This window comes from Haemaphysalis longicornis, unplaced genomic scaffold (assembly GCF_048455015.1).
Source record: "Haemaphysalis longicornis isolate Haplotype H1 unplaced genomic scaffold, Haemaphysalis longicornis Haplotype H1 scaffold_1, whole genome shotgun sequence".
In the NCBI taxonomy this organism is placed as follows: domain Eukaryota; kingdom Metazoa; phylum Arthropoda; class Arachnida; order Ixodida; family Ixodidae; genus Haemaphysalis; species Haemaphysalis longicornis.
This window is the reverse complement of record NW_027526203.1, coordinates 386,640,814-386,668,686: the sequence shown is the minus strand read 5'-3', so window position 1 is coordinate 386,668,686 and position 27,873 is coordinate 386,640,814. Positions and strand designations below refer to the sequence as shown.

General features: G+C 44.0%; 1 protein-coding gene and 1 long non-coding RNA gene across 2 annotated transcripts; one reads left to right on the top strand and one right to left on the bottom strand.

The window, feature by feature from the left end:
- Nucleotides 1-26: 26 nt before the first annotated feature.
- Gmd (GDP-mannose 4,6 dehydratase) lies at nucleotides 27-22,445 on the top strand. Its single transcript, XM_077686564.1, has 11 exons — nucleotides 27-183; nucleotides 270-345; nucleotides 5,028-5,160; nucleotides 12,672-12,781; nucleotides 12,875-13,067; nucleotides 13,231-13,335; nucleotides 13,418-13,545; nucleotides 15,116-15,234; nucleotides 18,845-18,941; nucleotides 19,667-19,735; nucleotides 21,976-22,445. Exons 2-11 carry the CDS (start codon nucleotides 283-285, stop codon nucleotides 22,036-22,038), a joined length of 1,080 nt encoding a protein of 359 aa, XP_077542690.1. The 5' UTR covers nucleotides 27-183; nucleotides 270-282; the 3' UTR covers nucleotides 22,039-22,445.
- LOC144155240 (uncharacterized) lies at nucleotides 11,162-27,707 on the bottom strand. Its single transcript, XR_013319543.1, has 3 exons — nucleotides 27,412-27,707; nucleotides 14,417-14,478; nucleotides 11,162-12,487 (listed from the first exon to the last, which is right to left on the bottom strand). It is a non-coding gene; the product is annotated as an uncharacterized LOC144155240 (long non-coding RNA).
- Nucleotides 27,708-27,873: the final 166 nt, after the last annotated feature.

Here is a 27,873-nt window from a genome sequence, read left to right as displayed (position 1 = left end):
TCTGGCTACGCCCGATGCTACGGCTTGGCGTCATGATGAAGGAAAGGGAAAAAGAAGCAGAAGGGAGGCGTAGGCTGAGTAGCGGAGTAGCCGGTACAACCGACTTCAATTTGCACGACATTACATCCGTAGTGCTTTTAACACCGTAGCATTGGAAGTTTAGTAGCTGGTGTTACAGATCAGGTATTCTGCTTTCAAACGATACGAACAAATCTTCGTTTCCTGTAACGTGATGATGTGTGCTTTCCATTTCCGCTCGTTTCACCTAGGTTCTCAGCTGACATGGCATCAGGGGACGATCATTCCAAAAGAAAGGTTGCTCTAATTTCTGGAATCACTGGACAAGTAAGTTCTCAGTCGTCGTTTTCACCTGCAGAGTTTCCAGCTTGTGCTTCTCTGCTGCATCTACCCTGCCTTTTTTTTAGTGGGCTCGTGGATACGTGGCAAAATTTAACCGGCACCGTTGATCGAGTACATTAAACTCCCACGCTAAAAGCTGCATACAGTCCCACCCTTTTAGTGAATTGAGCATGTGAACTCCAAGATTTTAAATACGAACTCAGAAATAGATCTAGAAAATTCAGTTTTTCTCTGTTCCAAGCACCTGTCCTAGACTGAAACCCGAGAATTTAATGGCAATTTCTACCATCTAAAGTGTAATTTGTAGTCTTCTATTTAATTGTAATGCTGGAGCGTTTCAGCTAGTCTTTGCTTATGCCGTTTAGTGACTGGATGCTCTCCGATCAGAAAGAGCAGCCATGCTGCAAGGGCCATTTTCTCGTTGCATTTCTCAGGTTTGAACCCTTCGCTACCTTGCACACTACGAAAGTTGTCTGCAACCTTGACCTATATCATGCAGATATTGCACACCGTCTTTCCTTCCGTCTGTCCGGAACATTATGAGCGCGCGCGTATCGCTTGCCGGATATCATACCATTCCAAAGAAACGAACTAATATCGGCTGATGTCATTCCGGGCACCCAATAACGTTCTCTGCCTCTCTCGGCTGGATCTCGTCACTGCCTTCCCTACCCAACACGGGTTCTTGGACCAAGGAAACCGGCTGCTGGGTTCTATTATCGGCCGCGGTGGCTTTATTTTGTACGGAGACCGTGTGTGCGAGGCGCCTGGTGAAGAAGTGAAGGTGTTCTAAATTAATCCTTTCTCCTCCACTTTTGTAGGCCACATATTTCTCCGTTGTGTTAAATCCCTGATTTCGACTTTTTCGTGGGTTTCCTGGAAGCAGATGTTTTGCTGGTTGAAGTGTATAACAGTATGTCAGATGTATTCAAATCCCAAAGGCTAAAGGTACGGCCAATGTGCTCAGATCCCAGAGGCTAAAGATATGTTGGACACATCCGGGACTGGATCTAAAAATACGTAGGAAGTAACCAGTGAATGCCACTACTGGTCCGTTGGACACATTTGCTGGTGTATTCCGAACAGTCCGAGGGTGCTCCACGCTTGCAGTCTGCTTCACAACTTACAGTGAGACCAGTCTGCATTTTCACCGAACCGGCCAAACCACTTCCGCTCAATGGCTGGCCCGAGTCGCTGTTAAACCTCCACCAAAGCAAAGAATTGTAAATAAGTAATTAAAAGTGACTCCGGCTAGTCAGTGAGCAATATTGGTTTGGCCGGTTGGGTAAAAATCAAGACAGGCTGCTCTTGCCGAGTGTTGTGAAGTGGGCATGACATGCTGTGTGCATTACAATGCATTAGAATACGTACAAAGGGGAGGGTATTGTAGACTAGTTTATGTTAAGCAGCATTTTAATAAAAGTGGGAGGAAATGAAGACGTAAGGAGCCTTAGAAGAGTATGCAATCCAGTCTTGGCTTGATTTCAGGGAACAGTCTTGCCTTGGGAACACTGAACGCAACCCCAGGCATATTGCTCTGAATGGTATCTCTGTAAATCAAGCACTTCCTTGGCTTCACTTTGCTATCTAACATTGTCTGCACTACAGCAGCAGCTTTAATGGTGTTGCGAGGCAAATGAACTTGTTGAAAACTTGTTAAAGGGAATTGTCACTTTTGCACTTGTCAACTTACTGCATGTGTGGGAGAATGCCCAGTTTGAAAAAAAAAGAGCCCAGTAGCCTTGTTGTCATTATTTACATTGTAGGGCAAACAGCTTTCCAAGAGTATACTTAGCTGCCTTGCCCTATACAATGTACTATGTGAAGTGTCGTGCGGCATTTGCGGTACAGTCATTGTACCATTTCCCGTGCCTTGCCATTTTCCTATGTTGTTGTATTGGCTGGCTGACCCATAAAAGTGTTGTGAAATCATGTTAAGGCACCAGATGCGCAGAACAATTTTACAGCTTTCCCTGTCTCCTCCTAACTGAGGAGATGCAGACACAGGCAAAAGAAGTGTTTGGTTTCACTGGTTCTGCACGGTGGTGGCACTGACACTGAACTGCTGTGAACGGGTTTGAGAAATGCACGCTGGCTCAAGCAGACCTGTATGGCACCATCTAGTGGCTGCTGAACAAGAGCAGCTGCAAACTGCTTCTCACAACTTGTGCCACATGCATACTTTGCACTGATTAGCTAGTCCGTGGCTTTGGGAGCAGAGTTTTTCCTTCCATCAGAGCCCACTCGGCATTATCAGCATATTTAAGTTTGGTCTGCAACTTGTTTCACCCTCTAGGAAACCTGTGTTCCCATTGCCATACCTGTGCAGTGTATATTTTTTATGTTTAGTTTCGATGGAATTTTCAAACACCAAGGGTTTTTTTTTTTTTTTTTTACCTCTTGTTACAGGTGCTGATAATTAACATGTTGCACTTGAGACATCCAGTTCACAAGCTGCATACTTCTACGTTTTGGTAGTCATTATCTTTATTGCTGGTTTTCATGTTTCGCATTCCTTTATTTTTTTTGTCATGGTCACTTTACTGAAGCGTAGTTCTCTTATGTCAGCAAAAATAGCGGCATAAAGTACGGGTAGAATTATTTACAGGTCATTACGACAATAAATGAGCGTCTTTTCCGAGCCAACTGCTTCTACGTTCACGCTCAAACTTTATGCAAAAGTCGCATTTTGTGCTATATTTTGCTTAACACCAAGAATGGCAACGGCACTTGTCTACTTATTTATAAAATAAATAAAAATGATTTTGCCTTTGAGAGAGCTGGTGGCCATCCTGGACCAGATGAGCACCGGCTGTTCCAAGGGTGAGAGTTGTTTTTATTCACGTTCTAAATAAGTAGACAAGGGCTGTCGCCATTCTTGGTGTTAAAATAAACCGCAAAATGCGACTTTCGCACAATGTTTGAGCCGAGCTTGAATGTAGAAGCAGTTGGCTCATGAAAGATACTCATTTATTCTTTTAATGACCTGTATAATGCAGTTCAGTATGTTTTTTTTTCTTGGTCAGCCTCACCGAGAAAAAAAAAACATATGGGCCACTTTCGTATGTGTTGATAGGCTTGCAGGCATTTGCTTATTTGTTATTATGATTACCATAGTAGGCAGCAGCCAACTCAAGTAATCTGGTTTGCAATTATGTATTCAGGACCTAGAGAAAATCACAAGTAAAACACTTTGTTACCACAATTGCAACATGGAACCTGACAACGAGGATTCAGTGCACTGCTAGGAATTCCCATCACAGGTTTCTGAATAACTTCAGCAGCTTCTCCCACTGCAGCCCTTAACTTGCTGTTGTAACTGGTAGGGAGCATTTTATCACTTTTGCTTCTTGGAAATCTTTATGAGTGGAAGTAAAAGGTAAGAGTGGTTTATGGCTGCACCGGGAGATTTATGTATGAATTGCATATGAGAAAATTGACATTTTTGGGGTGGGGGTTCATGCGCTCTTGTCATATGCCAGCCATGTTTCGTGCTGGCTGTGTTTATGTGCAGGTAATCTCTAATGCCCTGGTACTATTACTACCTTGGCCTTTTCTTTATTGTTACTCAATGCTGTGTTTATGTGCAGGTAATCTCTAATGCCCTGGTACTATTACTACCTTGGCCTTTTCTTTATTGTTACTCAGTGCTGTGTTTATGTGCAGGTAATCTCTAATGCCCTGGTACTATTACTACCTTGGCCTTTTCTTTATTGTTACTCAGTGCACTTTGGGGTACAGTACACGCTGTAATAGTTGCAAGTGTAAGCGTATTCAAACACGGAGCAAGAATGAGATAGGAGGGGAGACAAGGCTTCCTAGCGCGGCAAGATAATGTCGCAAGCGCTCGTTGTAGGTTAAGCTAGCGGCATCTACTGCGGGTGAAGCAACTGCTCGGCTACCGCGATCGACATTGCACTGCGCAGCCACGGAATGAATTGCGGCCGCTATCATTTCGTCCATCACGTGCTGCTACCCCCTCCTTCGCCATGGCAGCTATGAAGCTTTGCAGTCCACTTTGGTTTTCATTGGGACATTATCTGGTCGCACGCCCGCGCTTGCCGCAATGGGCCATTTCGCCTTCAATATATTCTTGCTCCGTGGTATTCAAAGCAGAGATAGATATTTGTTTTGTTTGATCTGTTAAAAATGTCTGGTGGTGTAGAAAAAGAGGTTGAAGTATTTGGAAAAAAAGTAGCAGCTTCCTGAAACGATCGCCGGCTTCCTGTCTCTGCTTCTTTTCACCCAGCCTTTTTCACAGGTGGTGTACATATTTGGAACAGGTGACACCAGTTGTGTCCAGTAGGGAAAAAAACTGAAGGCAATGTGCACATGCTTTTATCATGAATGCTCTTCCAGGTACTGTTCTCATTTTGTCAGAATTCCGCATCACTTGGATGGCCATGTGACGATACAAATCTACATGTGTTGCGAGTTTTCAATGAAAATTTAGTTTTGTGTGCACTGATCTGTGTCCCGCCTTGTCTGTTTCTTCAGAGTGCGAACACTCCATTCAGAACTCATGCAGACGTCTTTAATTGCAATGCACAAGCTGTGTAGGCAACCAAAACAACAGCCACTTTTCCTCCCCCCAAATTTTTTTGTTTGGTTTGACTTTGTGCAAGTTTGTACCACATGATTTATTTCTTGTTTTCATCCTTTGCAAGGATGGGTCCTATCTTGCAGAGTTTCTTCTGGGAAAAGGCTATGAAGTCCATGGGATCATCCGTAGGTCCAGCTCTTTCAACACTGGGCGAATCGAACATCTGTACAAGAACCCAAAGACGCATCAACAGGGTTGTAAGTTGACAGCTCAAGTTATTTTTTCTCCGTGGAGCAATATCCCGTGACATCGGTAGATATGTTTCACTTTTTTTACTTTCAGCCCCTTTACTGCTTGTGATGAGTTAACTTACCGTGGCCCTTAATGGTCTACACTTCTCATGCTTAGTCATCGTGATGACTTATAAAGTTCTTACATTTTTTCAGGCTGCGCAAAGCTTTTATTTTATCATTGCTCAATGGAGTAAGCAGTACCTGTGGAGTACTTTAAATATATTAATATATATATATATATATATTTCTGGGACAATTACAGCGCCCAATTCCTAGATCTGTTAAACCTGGTGACGACGGTGTGGCAATTGCACAATGCCTCCAAATGGGTTTGAGGCAGGCTAAGACACTGATTTTGGAACTTCTTTTTTAGCTTTGTTGCATGGATGCATTTGGCTTTCAGGATATTTTAGGGTTGCACTTCCTGCGCCCAAAATAAAGTGTTCCCATTCAAATCTTATTATTATAGGGCGACAAAATGGATATACCTTTTCCTGGTATCCAATTTCAATGAACAAAAAAACTGGGGCTGAAATCGTTTCACATTTTGGTGAAAAGAGTTCAGTATTCATTGGGTTAAATTTTAAATTTGCATTGGAAGACAATACTATTGTTGCCTTTTGCTTATCAGTACAGTACCATGTACAATAGAGGTGAAAGCTCGTAAAGCCTGGTAGCAGCAGTCAGAGTCAGTTACTTCACCATTTAACTGCTTTGGGCTTGGATAATGTGTAGGTTTTTCCACTCCTAAAAAAATTTCCTAGATGGGTGCAGATGATGCTGGGTAGCCAGGGCGGGACCAGATTCTCCCATAATCTTCATACTGTTGTTCCCAGTATGTAGTGTTTACATATAAGTGGGCTCTTCACATGTCTGAACCAGGAAAAGTGGAGTTTTAATAACATCTTTCAGGAATTAAGTTGTGCTGTTTTCATGAACAAATGGGTATTTTTTTCACATCACTATCTTTCCAGGCCCAAGAAGTTGTGACCCAGGTAATGTACTCCAGAGAACCGCTAGCAGTGTGAACATGGAGTTGTGGAACTCTTGCAGTGTCTGTGTTATCGACTGGTTGTTTTTGTCATGCAGTGACTAAAAACAGCTCAAATTTGTCGCAAAAAAAAAAAAAGGGTCAGCGGAGCACTTGCTGCAGGCTGGAGCGTGGACTCCTAGCAATTTTCTTTCAAAGGGACCATGAAGACAATACACAAATTTGAAAGAACTGGCCTTTGGTAACTAACTTCATTGCACTCCATTCCATTCCTAAAAGATGTTTTCACCAAAGAAGATAGCAAAATATTGGACACTTTCAAATTTTGGGCTACACAGTGTCAGCTGGAACACAGGAGAGAAATGCTGAAATTGGAGTTATCAGTATGTTAACATTGAAGTGGTGTGATCACACGGAACTAAAGGCACCGCTACAATTGCACATCAAAGCCGTATGGCCTTGATTGGCGGCCATTAATTGCGAAAATAAGTCACTGTGACGTCATAAGAGCCGAGTGCGATAGTCACTGGTGGTTTTTCTTTATTACCTGGATTAATAAGGGGAACTCACCTGTTAACATTCCTATGGGACTTAGGTACTTCTTCGTGACCAACGGACTTAAAAACCACCGTGCACTAATACGAAAACTTTAACAAACACATATCAATATCCAGTTTGCTTATTTTGGAAATATGTCACCTCTGTACTGAAATAAAGAAATAAAGCTCTTGCTTTTTAGAAAGCTCTATTGCTTTTTAGAAAGCTAGCACCATCTAGTAAAAAGTAGAACCGAAATGTGTTTCTTGTTTATTTTTTTTTAAATCTCAGTAAAGAATTGATCTATTTCTAAAAGAGGAATATGATCAGATAAGTCCCCCTTGTTTGCTTCAAGTTCAGTTGGCATCGCTGTTGGGACCAAACAGCATTTTGGATTGAACCATGCTTGTGTTTTGTTATCATGGTCCCTTTAAGTTTGTACCGATGTTTTGGCAATTACGCCCAAGCATTGCACAGGTGAAATGCACTTCCAAGCAAGTTTTAGTTGGCCGCTATCAAAGTCAAAAGCAGTTGTAATGGTCGAATTCGCGACCGTGGCGTATTTGCTCTCGGTCAGGAATTATTGCTAAGCATTATGCCTTCAACACGTTTTCACTCCTAATGAAAATTTTGCTGCAGGCTGCAGCCCATCTTGCGATTAAATATTTGTAATAGAAGATTTTTTAGTAGGAATTGGTTTATTTTGATTTGTTATAAACATTCTTTGAGGGGAAGATCCTGGGCTTTACCTGAAAATGAAGGGCCCTATAGGTATTTTATTTTATATACATACCATAAGGGCCCGGAGGCATTACATAGAGGGGATTGGTTTACACAGTAAAGAAACACATCGTGAGAAATAAACTAAATGAGAGTAGGAACAACAGCATTGAAAAATAAAAAAAAATATATAAAAATGACATAGGAGACAAGACGCATGGAAGCAGCAAAAATGCACAGGCAAGAAACCGTACTATACCTCTGAGCAGTAACGGGAAATTTTGATAAATGTTTGTTCTTGTGAATATTGGGTTAACTTTAAGTGCATGATCAAGGTGGGATGAAACATCGGTGGCGGTCTAATGTGAGTTTGTGCAAGCGAGTGGGCACTGTGACACAGTGAGAGGAGGTATGATACCCTGGGAAGCTTTCTGCGCATGGTGAGGGGGCGGAAGGTCAGTGAAGATGCACTTTGCTGCCGAGAGTATGACGATAAAATGAACCTTGCAGCTTTATTTTGGACGGAATCTGATAAGTTTATAAGTTTAAGGGACACTGAAGGAACAAGCAAGTTGGTTTCGAACAAAAATCTAACCTTCCTATGGCCATTTTAGCATTGATTTGGTGCTGAAAGATGCCGTAATTGCGGAGAAATCACTAATCGAACAGCACATTCCCCTCCCTCATCTCCCTCGTGGTGGTTTCATGATGCAAACAGCGGCTGCTGCAGCCGCTGTTCGCATTACAATAAACTGGAAGCCAGTGAGACAGTGGTGCTGTGTAGCGGTATTGAAGCAACCAAATGCAACGCTACCACATACCAAGCGGTTTCAGTTTCGTTCAAATCAGTCGTGCTTTCCCAAACTCCCTTGTCCTTTGCTTCTCCAGATCACTAAACAAAATGTTTGTTCATGCAACCAAAAGCATATTGTCCTTTTTAGGCTGCATAAAGGTTGTCGTCGAACCAACCGCTTGTGCGCAGCATGCCTCTTCGCATAGTGGTATCGTCACAAGAGTAGACGAGTAGCGCCATCCAGCGGGAGCCAGGGACGATGTTAATACTGACTTTAGCCAAAATATGCATTCCTGTGGCTTTTTTTTAGCACAGCAACAGCCTGCAGAGGGTCATAATAAAAGTGGCTATGTACAAAGTACCCTACAAGCTACAACCTAGAAGGGTCGCACAATTATCTGGCAAAGTATTGCACTAGGTACTGCACTGAAACCGAAACAAACTTGTTGGCATTTGGGGTCTCTGCGTGATCTATTGGCTGGGCTCCCATGGTACTGTTTCTAGCTTTCTTTTTGTTCTTTGACATTCAAATGTGACACTACAAGAACTTCCAGCTAGGTTTTTATAAACTTGTGAAGGCGTATGGCCAAAATATTTGTCACACAATTTCAACCACTTCCAGTGTCAGTTACGCGGTATAGACAGTGGTGGCGACACCGGTCTTCTCTTTCACTGTTTTCTACCTTAATTTACAAATGCTACGCGAAAGAGTGGGATATTCATAGTTCTTGGTGAGCTAATCTATCTATTTAGGGCAACTTGTATTTTGGCTTCAGTATCCATTTAACATGATGGGGGTGCCATATTATTGATGCATTCTACAATGGACTGGACTGGAAAGGACTTTATTTAAACAAACCCTGCAGTAGGCAGGAGCCGGGTTACGGCTCCGCCTCGACGTGGCCTGGCGTCGCGTCTTCTTCTGCGACCCTACTCGTCACAAGCCCGTTTTACGGAGCCCGTGCCTTTCGAGCGCAATGAAGGTCTAATTAGTGGAACATAAGCGTGAAACCTGGCAATACAGTTTGCCTGTTGTAAACGGTGCCTTAGGAGACCAAATTTTTCTGCGGTTGGTGATGAGTCACCAGCAACCCAGGACTTAAAGCTTAATTTAAATGGCTTTCTTTTTGTTTGTCAGTGCCTTTTTCCCGCAGCATTGTTGTAGCACTGCTTTGCGGTGTGTCTGATGCCAAATGACCAATTTCCGCATAAGTATTCAGAGTAGTCAAATTCTGGGCAGCTGAACCTTGGGACACTGCAGGTTGAATAACTTTTTGCCTTAACTGAAAAATCACACCATTCAAAGCTGTTTCGGATTTAGTTTGGGAGCGAACAACGCTTTGTTTCTTTAGAAATAACACTGTAATTTATCGTTTGTTTACCTTCGATTCTTTTTGGGACACAAAACACCACATCTCACATTGTGTAGAGGGACTGCCTACAAAGTCGTTCAAGGCAATTCCAGCAAGGCAGGTGTCGCAGTGGGAAGCTTCCAAATTTTATTACACTAATTTTTAGGGGACACATGGCTGTCAGGAGTAGTTCGAAAATTGCTGCTAATCCAGGCATGTTTTCTAGACCCTACTAGCCACTGTCGCACACAGGGCAAGTCTAGAATTCATCTGGTTGTGCAAAACACAAGGAAACTTGGAACTAGCCTTTAATGTGCCCTTAGTGCATTCACTGTTCCCTTTGTGGTCTAAATGCACTGATTGCAAGTTACCGCGGACTAGGACACACACCCGCAAATAACTCTACACTTGCTCTAATTGCAGCATTTATGTTTAGGTGTATTTTTTTAATGTACCCACATTGGCATTATCATTCCCGTGATAGTTATCACCCGGATACTGCCTGCTATAATCACACTGTCTCTTCTATTACCGTATTTACTCGCATAGTGATTGCACCCCTGAAGTTCGTCATCAAAATACGACTTTTTTTTTTTATTTCCCGTGCAATTATCGCACCCTGAACTTGCCGCAGCCATATGTCGTATGTGTGCCAGGTCTTGCTGACAATGGTCCTGCTTACCCATGTTTCCTCCTCTTTCAAAGCGGACATGGCTACGTTATTGCCGCAGACATGCCGATATTAGCGATATCGACAAGCATGAGTTCATTATTGGCGCTGAAGAAACTCTCACTAAATGCGCATAATGTACTCACAAAACAAAAAAAGAAACGCGCTCAGCTTGCTGCGTCGGCAGCCGTGTCTGCAGTTTCGATGTCCCGCACTGTGACAGCAGTAGCCACTTATTGGTCGACCTTTTGTCACCTCGCAGAAAACTCGTTCCGGCGCGTTCCGTAATTCATGAAAACACTCCATTTTCCGTCACTTTGCAACGCGGCTGGTGGTGGTCCGCGGAGTGTTTATTACGTTCATGAGACCTATACCTAGTAAGAATTCTGACCTGCAACTTACTTGCGTTTTCTGTGGTGAAACTTTTATCGCGAAAAATTTGCCTCACGTAACGAACGCACCCCTAAATTTGCATCATATTTTTGGACAAAAAAGTGTGATCATTACGCGAGTAAATACGGTACTCACAGCCATTTTAATAGGGCAGCTTTCAACCCCCCAATCTGTAGAAAAGGTTTGGGCTGTGTGTGGCCCCACACTGCACTGCAAAAGTTCCTTAGTCACAAACGCAAGTGCATGTTCAGATCAGTTTTGTTTTTGCCTTTAAATGTGCTCAGAAGATGTGTATATAAAGTTTTACTTGAATGTTGCCAACATCAGAAGCACTATCCTTTATCTTCTGGTACATTGGTTATAAAAGTGCCATTGTCCTCTATTCTTTGAAAGCATGCAGTGTGTCTAGCTGGGTGACAAACCGGTCCAACTGTCTGTAAGTCCAGCAGATATAATTATACACATTTGTACCACTGAAGAGTCTTAGCTCCGTAGCCGTCATTCTGTGGAATTTGTCTAAGGGTTACAAATTGTCGCATGTATACTTGATTGTTTTTTTTTTTTTTCTTTCTTAATGTATGGATGGAAGTCCAGGAGAGGCATGGGAAAAGAAAACAGTTGACACTTTCCTGTTGAAGTGCTTAAAGGCGCATGAACACAGCATCCAACTTCGTTTTATTAATATTACTGTATGCCAGTGCTTATCCAGCAGCAAACAGTGCTTTATTCACAGAGAAATTTTGCAGTTAAAAGCAAGATCTTGATCCCGCTACGTCCAGTGTTTTGCGACATCAGCAATGGTGTATTAGAGGGAGGTACCTAAAAGAGGGGTTAGTATGCTGACTTCATGCACCGTCCAAACGCTGCAATCCAGCAGGCTCCGCAAGAGGCATTGCCAAGTGCACTTTGTTTCTGTCAGCCATCCTTAGTGGCGCAGCGATGCCGCTCCGCCTAAGGCCCCTAAATGCTTTTCTACGCTCCTTAGCTCTGCCGGCCACTGCTTTCATATTTGGTTTATTTCTTATTGGACCTCTCGTGCTGTATTTTGTTATGGTTTGTACTTATTATTTAGAAAGCAGTATGAATGACTTGACAAACAGGGTCACGTCATTGGCTGGTGTCGTATCAGATATGCCTAGCGGGTCAAACCGAAGATTGTGTGCAGGATGGTGTTTTGTGGCGTTGGCCATCGGCAATTTTGTATGCAGTGTGCATATGTTCATGTGTTCATTCGGAGCTAGTTGGTTTTGCAGGCTTATAATCCCTGTTTACTTTGCCTTTGATATTGTTGGCCTTAGCCAATTGCATAAGCGGAGCATAATGTGTCGTAACATTAGTGCGAGAAAGTAGCTGGCGAGTTGCACGCATATTCTGTTTTCCTCGTTATATATACGTTATTTGAGTGAAGCTTGCATTAAATGTCTGAGTACTCTTCCAATGAGGCAGTCTTCTGAATGAACCAAACTTGCATTTTGTCTTCATGGCTCCTTTAAAGAACTTCTTTCAAAATGAAATTCCTTGCTATGCCACTGGGAAACTCATTACATTTATTACATAAAGCTCTTCGAAGTAGATTGTTAGATTGTTCTAAAACCACGTAGAAAAAGGTTTTGAACTTTTGAATTGTGCTGGTGTAACTTTTGCATTGTGTGCAACCCCAACTTAGATTGCTTGCCACTTGGCAGGAACATCCAGGACTCTGACCATGCATTTGAAGCTGCTGTGTAGCCAGTTTGGCATTTCTATATCTGCTTTCCTTCCCTTCCTTTCGTAGTAGCAGGCATCATAAGTGCCCATAGCTGAAGCAGTGTTGTCTTCTATGGGTTCTGGTCATTCTAAAAAAAAAAAGAGATACAAAGGCAGTTTATTCTGTCACCTCAGTCATGAAGCAGTTGGGTTTTGCTTGTTCTTCTGGGAAAAACAAAAACAAAACAAAAAAACCCTGCTTGAATGTAATGGTGCTTGCACAGTGGGAATTGTGCTGAAATCCTATTTTTGCTCTTATTTGTCTCTTTCCAGCCATGCAGCTACACTATGGAGACCTTACCGACAGCTTGTGCTTGGTAAAGCTCATTAGGCAGACCAATCCGACTGAAATATACAACCTTGGTGCCCAGAGTCATGTCAAAGTGAGTTTTTCTTCTGTGCGCTCCTTGCACCCGGCGTTTTCATGGTCCAGCTGCAGAAAGGAGAGGTTGTGATTGAGACCCTGTTCTCTCTAGGTTTCATTTGACTTGAGCGAGTACACAGCCAATGTCGATGCAATTGGTACACTGCGCATCTTGGAAGCAATCAGGGTGTGCGGCTTGGAAGGCAAAGTAAAGTTCTACCAGGCTTCGACTAGTGAGCTGTATGGGAAGGTGCAAGAAGTACCTCAGAAAGAAACCACACCCTTTTATCCGAGGTCACCATATGGCAAGTTTGGTTCATATGTTTTTCAATTATATGCATGCAGATTAGACCCTCAGTAGTCTCGAATAGGTGCCATGCTGGCTTGTCTCAATTTTACAACTTTCAAGTATATTTGTTTCAGTGCAGTTGTATATTTGTATAATGCTTCTTGCCTTCATTTTCAAAGGTGTGGCCAAACTGTACGGGTACTGGATTGTGGTGAACTACAGGGAGGCCTACAACATGTTTGCTGTGAATGGCATACTCTTCAATCATGAGAGCCCACGCAGAGGTAAGCTCGGGCAGGGTCATGGGGGCAGTGCTGTGCGCTGCTTGGTGACACTTGATTATTATGTGTGTGCCTTACTTTTAAGGTGAAACGTTCGTAACCAGGAAAATTAGTAGATCCGTTGCAAAAATTCATTTGGGTCAGCTGGACTGCTTTGAGCTTGGAAACCTAGACTCGAAGCGTGACTGGGGCCACGCAAAGGATTATGTCGAGGTGAGGTTTTCAGCAATCCGTTTGTGTTTCATACTTCAGTAAGTGGGTGCAATAATTTTGGATGCCTTTCAAATTTGTGTCCGCCTCAAGATTCAGAAAAGGTGTCCTTCAAGTATCGCTGCTAATGCTTGTTCCTAGAAGCATGAACTGAAAAAAAAAAAAAAAAAAGAAAGAAAGAAAGAAAAAAACTGCATATTACGTATGAGGTGCTCAAGCAGTCAAGATATGACATCTGCCAGCTAGCCCTCAGCCAACGTGGCACCATGTGCGAGTGCTCTATCTTGAACAAACTGCGCCTTTAAAATGTGATTCTTCTAATTGTGACCATTTTAATTCAAAACTTGCACACTTAGCGCTCTGTTCATCTGTGTTTTTAAAAAAATGCAGCTGCTTGTGATGTGTGGGAATTTCAAACAGTACTGACTACATACAGTAGTGACTATATACATACTGCCATTATGTTCAGTAGCTAATTGGTCTACTGTGTCAAGAAAAAGAAACTTTGTGCATGTGTGTTTGTGATTAACTTAATTATAAGGCTGGGCCTTTAAGCCTCAGTACATTCTTTGTCAAGTGGAAAAAATGCTGCCGTTGCTGATTAATTTCAAAGGTAATTAAATTACCATACTTAATGCAGGGCATTAAGAGGGGGAAAACAAATTGGCTCCGCAGCAGCAGCCGGCGATTGGCAGTTTTCTTTCATAAGTGTCCAAAGTCAACCATTTGGAGTCTCTAACTCTCAGCTGACACGACAGTGCTTCCTTGCCTTGCATCTCATTCTTAACACCTCATAGCAAAGAAACCAAACACTTCTGAACTGTACCTGCAAGCAGTTTGCCTCTTTTTTTTTTTTGCAAAAGTTGTTTCTTACGAATGGCTGGCTGTCTTCATTTGTCAGAATCGCAGACAAAAGGTGTTCCCATGGTCCTCCTGCTAAGATGAGGAAAAAGGAAAAAAATGTCCATTATTTCATTTTCTCATTGGCACAGCATGATTTTATTTTCTACCTGTGTAAACAAACCTTTGTAAATGTTTTTTCTGCACTTTACGTGTTTTCGCGCTCACTGATAAGTTCTAAGTCAAGAATGCAAATCTGTACTCTTCCGTAACTGCCACGATGGCACGCAGTTGCAGCGTCAGTTTCCTCCCTTGGATATTTTCTTAAACTCTGTGCGTGTGTGGTTGCAAACATATGAGAAGGCACATGACAATTTTTGGCTGGCAGCGTTTACAGTTGCATCCTGGGGTGCTGCTGCTGTACTTGCTATTTGCGATGTCATGGCCTAAATCCCATAAAACGCGAGTGAAATGATTGATATAACAGTGTGCTTTGTAAGTTGATTTCTAAGCATAAGAAGGCATTTTTCATCGGCAAAAATTATGTAGCGAAAGGCATGACTGCATGCCTTGCATTATCTGAAAAACAGTGCCTTCAGGAATAATTCTGGCATTGTGTTGACTTGTTTCCGATCAGTAGGTTAATACCTGGAAGTTATTTTCCCACCTTCGCATTTGTAGCTTAATTAACTGTATAAGGCCAACAAAGTGCTGTTTTTAATTGTTCTTTCAGGCTATGTGGCTCATGCTGCAAGAGAAGGAGCCGAGTGATTTTGTCATTGCCACGGGTGAATACCACAGTGTTCGGGAATTTGTAGAAGTGGCTTTCAAGCACGTTGGCCGGACTATTGTGTAAGATTTTTTACTCGCTCGCGTCACTTTTTGCAATTGCAACGTGTAAGCTTTGCTGGCAGGTGTGCGACGCACTATTGAGGTGGCGGCAGGTGCTCAAGTATCTGCTTCTTACAGTTTGCTTCATTTTAGAGCCTTTTGTGCATTTACATTCCCTGGCACGAAACACCGCTTTCGTCAAAATGCAGCACAGCCTGCAGATATTCGCAATGGCACCTTTTTTTCTGGCAATGGTGTGAAGACTCCTGCATTGACTTAGTGTTTGATTGATTGATTGTAGGGTTTAACGCGCTGATGCAATGCAGACGATGAGGCGTGCCGTAGTGGAGGGCTACGGATTAATTTTGACCACCTGGGGATCTTTAACATGCGCCGAAATCTCATACACATGGGCATTTTTGCTTTTCGCCTCCATCAGAAAAGCGGCCGCTGTGGCCGGGAATCAAACCCACGACCTCGTGCTCAGCAGCGCAACACCTTAGCCACTGAGCCACCGCGGCAGGTGACTTAGTGTTCGAGTGAGTGAGTGCGTGAGCGTGCCGTGTGCATGTGTATGCGCGCATGTGTGTGTGTTTGTGTGTGTGTGCGCGCACGCACGCGCGCGTATTTATGCAGATTGCACATTTTATATTTTTTTAAATGTGAAAGCATTGAATGGCCCATTAAGTGAAAAAGTGGTGGCGAAGTCTGTAGCTGGGGAATAGCTTTTAAGCAACATGATTGTGACACATTTCATTGCGCGTGCTTTGCATTAATAGAACTCAAATGGCTGGATTGCTAGGCAGTTCGTAGGCATGCGCATAGCCACGTGGAAACAGGAGATGCATCAAGCAGGTGTCGCACTCTCCTCACCCAGCACCACAACAGGCACCAACGACACGGGTCGCTCTGTGTAGCAGCAGAAATCTCAGCAGTATCATTCAGATAATTCCAGTCTACACAGCCAACATGCTAATGTAGAAACTTTAGATAAGACGTGCCCCAGTCTAACGCAAAACTCTTAAAACATAGCCCGTAGCTTGAAAACATTGCTCACAGCGCAAAACTTCGAGCACTCAGCGGCGTTAAATTGGACATCAAAGTGTTTTGCTTTCACAACCTGTTAGAAGTGCTTAATTTTAAGTGCCCTGATTTTTCTTCTCTGAAGCTTCTCTCTTGAAAAAATTCAAAAGTGTTAACGAGACTCTGCTGTACATCTGTGTAGCAATTGACTTCTGTATGACAGTCATTTGCTAGACTTTAGTTAGGTCCAACCCGAAGGATGACAAATTTTTGTATCTGAGCCTGTGGGTAGCACTAATTTTAAGTGCTCACTTCCTGTCCATCTTGGCCTTAGAGCCAGAAATGGCTGATACTTATATGAAAAAAGAAAACAAAGTACATGAAAGAGCTGTCTACCGCAAATGAAATTTGTCTTGTTTAAAGAACCCCTGGAAGGCTTTCTTATTTTTCTTTTGGGGTACTCTTTGGGCTCTGCATCTGTCCTTTGTGTCGTGCAGAGGTATACGTGAAAAAGTGATCAAGAGCAGTGCAGGAATTAAAGTTATTCAAATTTTAGATTTAAAAACACAAGCACAAGCAAATAGAGCACTGCTCTCCTCTCAAAAGTTGCACAGCCACTGCTTACTTTCCCACTCGTTCTAGTGACACGATTCAGGGGATTAGTGAACAAAAAGTTATTCAAATTTTAGATTTAAAAACACAAGCACAAGCAAATAGAGCACTGCTCTCCTCTCAAAAGTTGCACAGCCACTGCTTACTTTCCCACTCGTTCTAGTGACACGATTCAGGGGATTAGTGAACAAAAATTGTGTGACGATTATGATACTTGCTAATGCTATATTTGAGCACAGGGCGAACTGCAGTCTTCCCGGCGAAGGAGCATAGTTGCTGCGTCTCAGGAAGTGATTGAGTGATCAGCGAATGCACGAGTGTGCGCGCTACTCTGGTGTTACCTAGCAGTGTGTCGCGACCGCAGAGCATGTTGTTGTAAATCGTGTTTTAACCTCCCGCTCAAATGTCATGTGGTTCGGATGAGTCACGCAATGAAGAGGATGACGAAGAACCGATTCACGTTCAGCTCGTAGCGTGTGCTGGGCTTCTTTGCTTTTTGTGAACTTGAGAGAACAATACGCTTGCGTTTATGGATGCCTGGTCTTGCGTCTCCTTTCTCGGGCACCACTCTGCACCAAGGTGCGGTTTTCCCACACAGGCCTTGCGCAGCCTCGGCGTACTGCCCTCGCCCTCACATTTGTGCCATACTTCCCTCCCCCACTTTTCTGCTCGCTCTGTCCCGTCTACCTTCGGCGTCCCCTTCGTTCGCTCCGTTACATTGAGGGACGACGGGACCACGAAACCACAGGAGCAGGCGCTTCAGAGCTTGCAAAGCTCTACGTCCATGGTGGCGTGGCCCAGGATGCCCCCTTCCATGCTTCGTTATTATGGTTACACTACCACTGCTCAAGAGGGTGTAAAGAAGGCATAAAGCATGTTTGGTGGGGATGAATAGGAGCATCAAAAGGAATGCTCACCCGCCGCAGTGGCTCAGTGGCTAAGGCGTTGCGCTGCTGAGCACGAGGTCGCGGGTTCGATTCCCGGCCGCGGCGGCCGCTTTTCTGATGGAGGCGAAAAGCAAAAACGCCCGTGTGTACGAGATTTCGGCGCACGTTAAAGATCCCCAGGTGGTCAAAATTAATCCGGAGACCTCCACTACGGCGCGCCTCATCGCCTGCGTTGCGTCGGCGCGTTAAACCCCACAATCAATCAAAATCAATCAAAAGGAATGCTCACGGCAATGCATTGTAATGCACCATTGTCAGCAGTGTGAGCCCTCGATTACTAATTTTGTTCATTGATTTATTTATTTTTGGTCTATAGTAAAGTTTTTATGCTTACTTCAGAGGAAAAATAGGAAATTAAGTGGTATTCCCTCTTGTTTGCTGAATACAGTGGCATGTACAAAATATTGCAAGTGCAGCTAATCGTTAGTCACCACGCTGCGTTGCCATATTCGAAGGCCTCAGGAGTGATGTAGGTAGTGTTTTGTTTACTTGTGCTCTTGTATTTAAATCTTGGATAACTGAGTTATTTCAGTGCTGGTCTTAACAATTTATTTTGGTTCTGTTTGCGTGACACGAAAAACATAGTAGTGCCTGAAAAGTACCAGAAAGAAAAGCATTGCGAAGGTCTTTCAAGTACGCCCATCACCTGTCGCCGTGTTCTCTGTCCTTACCAATTCCTTCACAAGAGAAATTTGCCCTAGATTTTGGGGTTGTCACTTCTCTCGCTCATTAGTTTATCTGCTATGGTGGCTCACTGGCCAAGGCATTGTGCAGCTGAGTCTAAAGACGCGAGTTTGATGGTAGCCTCGGCGGGCTTTTTTTTTTTTTTATGGATGTGCAAAATGAAAGCACATCTGTGTCGAGATTTCATTTAACGTTCACAGATCCTTAGGTGGTCAAAATTAATCTGGAGCTCTTCACTATGGCATGCCTGAGAGCCGAGGTGTAGCTTCTGTGCATGAAACCCCAAAACTTCGAAATTTTTGTTTCCTGTTAGTTTACAAAGTTAGTGCAAGTGAAAAGCAATTCAACGTGGCTTTTTGTTGCAGGTGGGAGGGCTCAGGAATTGATGAAGTTGGAAAGGAAAAAGAGTCTGGTGCTATTCGTGTAAAAGTCAATCCAAAGTATTTCCGGCCTGCAGAAGTGGTAGGTTCCCTTTTGGTCTCTATAACAGCAGCCTAACAACACTAGCAAACTGCAGTACATTTGCATGTGCTCTTCTACGAATTGCACCGACAAAAACCTGAACACAGGACTGGCCAGCAAGCAATCGAAAGTGTCTACACAAAAATAAAAACATAATGGGAATCACACCTGAGGAGAAAACAGAAAAGGCAATAACATAATACGTATTGCAAAAGGGAAGCTTTCATTGTCTGCTTAAACCAAACAAACAAGATACTGTTAACATTTTCTTGACTGAGATTCAACTGCAGCTGGTCAGTCTCTTCCTAGCACTTGACCTCAAGTGTGGGGAAGGAAGGATTCCATTGCTTCTAGCACCCCACTGTCGATGTGCATGATTTCAGTTCATGATTTCCTTATAATTGCTACAAAAAGCTTGAATTTGGTGCTATAAACATAAGTAATGATTACAGGATTACGATGGCTCCAATAGTTTTTTTCCTTCCTAGGGTAAGAATTTGAAAACTTTAAACGCAGCTCAAAAAATTGGACAAAGACATGGAGACAATCATGGCACTGCATGCAAAAATAAACTAGTATCTGCAGCACAAGCCAGGTTTATGTGCTTTAATTGGTTCAATCCAGTGACTGCTTGAGCACATTTTCAGGCTGTTTGTCCTACCCTGCTAGCGTTGTGTGTTGCGGTGTTCTGCTGGGCACTAAGTGCATTTTGTTTTTCCCTCTAGGACTTCTTGCTTGGGGATGCCACCAAGGCCAAAGAGAAACTTGGTTGGGAAAGGAAAATCACCTTTCAGGTTTGTTGTTTTTTAGGTTTGTGAAATGTGGTTGGTGTCCCTGATGCCATGAGGGGTTTCCTGCCGAGCACGGCAGCTGCTGAAGCAGCAATTCCAGCTAGATGACGAAAAAAGCAGCGCACAAGGCTACAAGGCTAAAGTGAGGGCTGGCACATGCCTTTGAGCACAATAAGGTGTGCATGTGTCAAATCTGTTTCTTGAAACGAGATGAACAACTGGCAGGAGGTGAAGTCACGCATTTTGGTTGGTGCTTGCACATCCTGCAGGCTTTTGTTCTTGGAGTTTCGACCTCGTGAAAGCCCAATGTCTGCGTAGTCTGCCCAAAAATACTGCGAGGTACAAAATACGACAGCTGAAATGGGCAGCAAAAATCATCAATTTTGAAATCGAAACTGAGAAGAGCATGGCCGTTGCGTCCAGAAGGGACATTGCAGCCAGGGAGTGGCCAGTCGGCTGGGCGGAGCAAACCTGTGCGCAACAGCCTCTAGACAAGCGTACCCAGCTGCGCCTGACCAGTTCTCCTGACTAGCCGGAGGACCAAGCACCTGGCCAGCCGACTCGTCACTTCTTCTTCTTGGCTGTTTGCGCAATCCGCCGGCAGGGGCAGCGTTGTCTGCTACAAAGCTACTTTAAATGCTTCCAACTGATTAAATGCCAACTGCACTCAAAATTTTAACCTCTTGAAAACGTTATTTTCATATTGCCTGCCTTAATTAAAAGACTGCAAGACACAAATTACGATGGCTGAACTACGCGTATCCACAAACGACCACTAAAAATAGCAGATTCTGAAACCGAAATTGAGAAGAGTGCGGCCATCACGGCCAGGCTGAAGTGAGATTCCAGCCGGCCATCCTAAGAAAACCTGCACCAATGCTTCGCCCTCGCAGCAGTCTTGGAAAAAGCAAAGCTGGAGTGGTTCTCCTGGCTGGCTGGAGGAAAAAGCACCCGGCCATCCGCAGTGTCACTTCCGCTTCATGGCTGTTTGCATGATCCGCCGGCAAGTACAGTGTCGCCTGCAACGGAGCTATTTTAAATGTTTCTAACTAATTAACAACGCATTTGACGGAGCTACCAGTCGTGTCCCAGTTGGTTTGGTACTGTACGTTTTATACTGTACGTTCAAAGTAAATTTGGCCGAGGTGAAATTTGAGTGCAATTTGGCCTTTAAATAACCCCAGGTGGCCTGAAATGTATTAATGGTGCTTTATAATAAAGCCCAGGTGTAGCTTCAGTGTGTGAAAATTAGTTTCATTAGAATAGAAACATTGAAACCCAACTGCCTGCAACAAAATTTTACAGAACTTCACGCGGTGTGGCACATACTCTCTGCTTGCAGCGACAGTGATTTAGCTAAACTGGTAAAATATGACCTCTGTGCAGGGTTTTAATAGTAGCTGGTTGATAGTTTTGGCTGGAGATGATAATAAGTTTTTATTGGAGCAGTGCATCGGCTGAGTGCTCGTAGCTACCAGTGAAACTGTGGACCTATAGTGTGTCCACTCGAAGGTTGTCAACAATGGCAATATATTGTGAGGTAGAAGATAGCCAGAGTCTTTGGAAGCTGTGAATGATGGGCAATTTGTTGAAGCGTTGACCCTGGAACTTTGCTGAGTGTACGAGGTTTTGCTTCACTGCTTACTGGCCTTGTGCCATACAATTCAGATCATCTTCACTACCACAGCTCGCAATTAGCAGATACTTAAAGCTCACCAAAACAAGACGTGGCACCCAGAACGTGATGAGGAGGTGTTCTTCCCCTGCCAATGAGGATGGGCTGCAGGCTTCCATCCTCCTTACTCCTGTTTCAAGATGGCCTAGTCCTGTGTGAGCTAAACAGCTGTGTGATGGGTCTGCCTAATTTACACTTTTTTTTTTACTTGAGTCACGCTTTCAAGAGTGCATGGGACTGTCTCTTGTATATCAGTATAGGTTAATATAGCTTTGTGGTCATCTAAAGTTGAATGAGCTCCTCTGCTCTGAACGTATCAAAATTTTACTGCTCTTAGGTTTAACGTACATTTGCTGTGGAGTAGCCTGATTGAGCAATTGACCTTCCAGACTGCTTCAGTATGTTTGTGCTTTGATCGAAAAATAGAGCGTGGCTTAGACAACAACACAAGGAAGAACGATTGTTGCGCTGTTCTTCCTTGTGTCGTTGTCTAAGTTGCACTCTATTTTTCAATCATAATGCGCCAACTTGCCGAACAGCTTCTTTTAATTGTGCTTTGATGTTGCAGGAGCTAGTCAAAGAGATGGTGGACTCTGATGTAGCCTTGATGAAGAAAAACCCTTCTGCCTAGCATCCTTGCGCAGTTGTGCACCCTCATCTGTTTATACGGAGCCATGGAAGGACATTCCGAGTGAAGACTAAGGAAATGGTGCTGACCACATGCCCTTGTGCAGGCACAGTCATTTTGATGAGGCATGTTTTTTGCCTGTGTTTTGTAGGCTGGGAAGGCCCTGTATTATTACCAAGAATGGGGATGGATGGAACATGGGAATTCATGTGTACTGAACACTCTTGTTTTTTTGTTTTACTTGTTACATGGATGGGCATTATTGTTGGTGTACACTGTGTATGTGTGTGCTTTTTGAAAAACTAAGAACATGAACCTGGTACCTGTCGTGTGGGAAAAGGGAAAGAAACAAAAATGGCGTTTCTGTGCCCAAATTTTTTACTAAGGAATAAAGAAAAAGAATCAACCAAGTGAAGTTTGTGTGAAAGTCGCTGTGCCCTACCTGGAGCATTCATTGCTTGTGTGCAAGTTTGCTCCAGATAGAGCTGTGCTTTGTAGTTTGGCTTGTAAGACACCTGCTTTCAGTTTTGTTGTCTATTTCTTCAAAACATCATGCACTGCATTTGTAAAAAGAACATTGCAAGTAAATCGGGTATAGCTTAAACATGTATAGAATGGCATTTAGTACAAAAATACATGTGTTTTGTAAAGGCTTGTTTATTCCATATGTTGTCTTGTGCAAGGAACTTGATGGCCTAATGGTAAGGTAGCTAACTAGCGAGATTATAGTGTATATATCATCTAATGACACACACACTTACTGCAGGTTGCATATTCCACCCAGGGTAGCAGTGCTCATGGTGTGTGACAGGCAGATTCTGTGACTTTAAATAAAAAATGTAACCTTTTTTTTTGTGGGGTTTAATTTAAAGGTTTCATGAAGCATTCACCTGTTCTTCTAACTTCGCTTAATCCTATAATATCCCACTTCACACCCAATAGCTCCTTTAAAGATCAACTGCACTCAAAATTTCAGCCGCTTGAAAACCCTGTTTTCATATAGCATGGCTAAGGAAACTGCAATATGCAAAATATCAGCAATTTTTAAACCGAAATTGAGGAGAGCGCAGCCATTATGGCCAGGCTGATGCGACAATCCAGCTGGCTAGGGAGTGGACAGAAGGTCAGCAGCCCGGGAGCAAGGCTGCGTACAAGCCTTATGCGTGCGCGGCAGCAAATGCGGCAGCGCTCACTGCGGAGCTTGACCAGTTCTCCAGCTGCCTGGCTGGCCGGAGGGCAAAGCACGCGGCCGGCCAGAATGTCGCATGTGTTTCATGGCTGCTTACGCAGTCTGCCGGCAGGTGCAGCGTCGTCTGTGGCAGGGCTATTTCAAACGCTTCTGGCTAATTAGCAGGGCATTTCACGATGCTACCGCTCATGTCCCAGTTGGTTTGGTGGTACGTACTACACATTAAAAATAAATTTCGCCAAGGTGAAACTTCAGTGCAGTTGGCCTTTAATAGCACAGCTAAGCCTTCCTCGAGGGTTTGGTAGTGGGCATCTCTTGCAGTGATTGTGACCAAGCCAAACAAATAACGAGTGTTAAAGATAGTACAAGCCTATTCACCAACACCCAGCTACGGAGATGAGGCTGTGGATGATTCCTACAAGTACGTCGAATGAGCGATAACAAAACAGCTCTGTTCATGATGTAAGACTAATGCAAAAGTAGGGGGGCAGCAAGTAAATTAGGAATAGGCAGTCTAAATAGCCGAGGTGATACGCTGGTTTTATTCGCAAACAGAAATAACCCAAGAATAAGGAATACATTCTTCCACAAACGAAGAAACGGGAAATGGTCATGGGAAAGCCCCAATGGTATAATTGAAAATGAAATCGACTTCATCGTTTGCACCCACCTAGGTATTGTGCAGTAAGCTGATGTGCTAGGCAAGATCAAGAGCAGCGATCACAGGTTGATGAAGTGAAGGATAAGGCTTAGTCTCAAAAGAGAACAGATGGAACTAGCAAAAAGTGGGAAACCGAACTTGCACTCAAAGCCAGGGCACAGACTCTTCAAATAATCTTCAGAAAGGTAGCCTTTAGCAGGTGAAAATGAGGAAAGTGTACACACACTAAATAACAACATAGTGATGGTAATCAGTGTTAAAAGTAGCTGTAGGGGGATCAGAATAGTCTACGCCCGTTACAACGGACCCTCTGAATCCGGAAAAAAACGTCCGCTGTAGCCGTAGTATGCAGTATCCGACGGGGGGGGGTCAAAGCTTGGCACCGGCACTTCGAAAAGGCCTAGCGCGTGCGGTCAAGCGTGTAAAGACGCAAGATAAGCTGAGCCAATAAAGCAAAAATATAACTGGGCGCAATTATAAGCCAGCTATAAAACACCAGTCGTGCCAGTCAGCATTAACTAGGCTCTTTTAAATCCCCTCGCGACGAGGCAGGTTTTCCCGAAACCGTTAGTCAAACAAATCGGATCGCTGCCTGACGTTCCCTCAAGGCAGCTTCCACATTTTTAGCGACTTTATTCTGGTCATTGAAACAGCTGTAATGAAATAATCTGACGCACAGCTGTAAAATCGAAAGTTAGACCAGTTGGACTGCGCACGGTTACCGGCAGATTGCACATAATGGATGGGGAACAACCCCTACTTGAGGCATCTCTTACCTTTTTCACCGAACGAAACGGGAACGATGCATGCGTGGGAATAATAAAAGCCGAACTTCACTGAACCCGAGTTTTTTATTACATAAAAAAAACTGACAAGGGCAGACTCGCCTCCAAGTGCACCACTTCGAGTATTCGATAGCCCTGTTTTCAATCTCACCGGAGTCGCGTTTATCGGCAGCGGCCTTGTTCTTGACGTATAGAGCGGACACTCTGCTTAGACAGGCCTGTACTTCTGGCGATGTCAGCCTGTTTTTAACCATGTTCAACAGCGTTAATTACGCTTAATTTATCCGACAGTGAAATCAGCTACCCTGCCGCTCATGCCGCTGGTCGCAACAAAAAAAAAAAAAAAAGCCACTGGCACTGGCTTGGCTTGGCTGCGCCAACGACCCGGCTGCCAGCAATGTTGCCAGACATAATAGTTTTCTTGCCAAGTGCCGGCCCACGGAAGTCTGCTATAAACGTTCAGCCGAAACAATTTTCGCCTAAAATTTAGTCTGTTGTAGCCGATAGTCTGCTCTAGCCGGGTCCGTTGTGAGCGGAGTGGACTCCATTTAAAATGCATGGGGACCAGACAAACCAACAGAAATGGTCTGTTGTAACCGAAAGTCCGTTGTTGCCGGATCCGCTGTAACGAGCGTAGACTGTATAGGAAATTAGCTGGTTAACTATTTTAGAAAAACAAAGGAACTTGCTGCGAACTGGAGGAATATTGAAGTATTTAGAACGGTGGATGAAATGCTGGTGGATGAAAAACGGTGGTAGAACTGTTGAAATTGATTAAAAAGAAATTCGTGCCATTCATACCTACAACATAGCAACTATTACTAAGAAGCTGATTGATTTGATTGATTGATTGTGGGGTTTAACGTGCTGACGCTACACAGGCGATGAGGTGTGCCGTAGTGGAGGGCTCCGAATTAATTTTGTCCACCTGGGGATCTTTAACGTGCGCCGAAATCTTGTACACATGGGCTTTTTTCTTTTAGCCTCCATCAGAAAAGCGGCCGCCGTGGCCAGGAATCAAACCCACATCCTCATGCTCAGCAGCACAACGCCTTAGCCACTGAGCCACCACGGCAGGTTACTAAATTGTACGCTAACAAGCTGAGGTCAAGGGGAAATACTGAACCTACCATATTAGTTTGCGAGGTCCCATTAGTAATTAAAGGGGAGGGTGAGAAGGCGCTAACAGGGATGAGGAGAGAAAGTTGCAGAGGCCAGAAGACATCTATGTTTAGGTCTTACGATGTTAGATGTAATAGCATTAGTTCTCGATTCCCGGCCGCGGCGGCCGCTTTTCTGATGGAGGCGAAAAGAAAAAATGCCCGTGTGGACGAGATTTCGGCGCACGTTAAAGATCCCCAGGTGGTCAAAATTAATCCGGAGCCGTGCACTACGGCGCGCCTCATCGCCTGTGAAGCGTCGGCGCATTAAACCCTACAATCAATCAATCAATAGCATTAGTTCTTTGTCAAGGCTGCTTTTTGGGATGGCATTGCTGCACACACCATTCATGCACTTGAAGCACTGAAGGTCAGCTGAGAGAGCGAGACTAGCAGCATTGGTTTTATAGGCACCCTGCACTGTACAGAGGTCACTCAAGAGCACACCACTTTTCATAGCCCGCTTGCAGAGCACACTAGGGCTTCGATAAGTGAGTGGCAATTTCTTCATCAGCTATCACACGGTGCCTGGTGCACCATGCCAACGTTCTGCTGATCCAGAACTCAAGCACCAAGTCTGATGCCTGTCATACAGACGATACTGTGAGAGACAGCAAGGACTTTTTTACCCACCGGAAAAAGGATGGAAAGGCCAAGTTATGGGTGCTATTGGGAGAAAGCGCTCGGACGTCCCTCACCTGTGGTCTCGAAAGTGGCACTAAATTGTGTGCAGGCTATGGCAAGAACGCCACATTTCTGTGCGACACACTTCGGTGCACCACATGACCGTGAATGTTCGCGATGCGGCATGATTAATGACAGAGTACACCACATGATGTGGAACTGCCCTAGGCCCGCAAAGTACACACGAGGCTTTCGACGAGGCTGACATCCCTCCACCCAGTTCTGCGGACTGGATCCTGCGAAGAGCAAGCAGCCGAAGTTGTGAATGGCTGAAAATCTTCCTGGAGTCCTGAACATCTGCTCTGAAAATCTTCCTGCAGTTGTCTGGGTTTGATAACTTTCTGTGACCCCCTCCCCCCCAAGTTTATTCCTTGCCTCTTCTAATAGCGAAGCTGTTTAGCAAATCGTAATTTTTTTCTGTCTGCAGTTAAAAATATGAATAAAATGCTGAGCGCGTGCCTCGTGCCTCGTGCCGACCACCCAGCAGATAAAGAGAAAACAAGAAAATGCTGAGCGCTCGTGTGTTTGTGCCTTGCGACGACTGCCTGGCATCCCCGCGGCACGTTTGTCAAGTGAAGCATACCCACAGCGAGATTGGCCAATACTGGCAAAAAAAGAAAAAAACTCCAGCGTTCACCGTAATCATGGCAACTCTTGCTCGGAACGAGAAAGACACATGTAGCATACGCCCCTCCAAGGTGATGTCCAATGATTATCACTTCCAAAAAATAAAGGAAGTAGTAGTAAGTAAGTAAGTATTGTTGAATAAGGTGGACTTAGCCTTGCATAGCTGAAGTCAATTGCTCCGCCTAATCGTCCCCAATACCATATCAGAGACTCTCAAAGTCATCACACCTCACTTAGTCCTAAAATAACAGACACACAATGTCACTATACCTCACTTAGTCTTGTGGACTTCAAGAATCTGAGTAGGAGATGAGACACCTCTCTTCGCACAATCCAGTGGTCCCTAGGAAAAATAATGTCCTCCGATGTAGCATGGGGCAATCCTAACTTCTGGAGATCACGAAAAAAGTTCGTCCACTGAAGGTTGGTTTTGGAGCAGTTCATAATGAAGTGATCAATGTCACCAGTCACACTGCACGAGGGGCACAAAGGGGATGGAACAATGTTGATTTTATGTAGCCAAGCTAGTGTACGGGCTGAATCTGTTCTTACTCGGTGGAGCAGACAGGCTTTTCAGGCCTTTCACCACGACTGGTTGATGTACTGGCTCACACTTATAGCAACAATGATGGAGTAAAAGTCGTTGCGGCAGCGAAGAAGAAGCAAATAGGCGGCAGTCGCGGACTTAAACCTTCGTGATGGTCGTGAAGGTTCAAGCTTCGTTACCTTCAA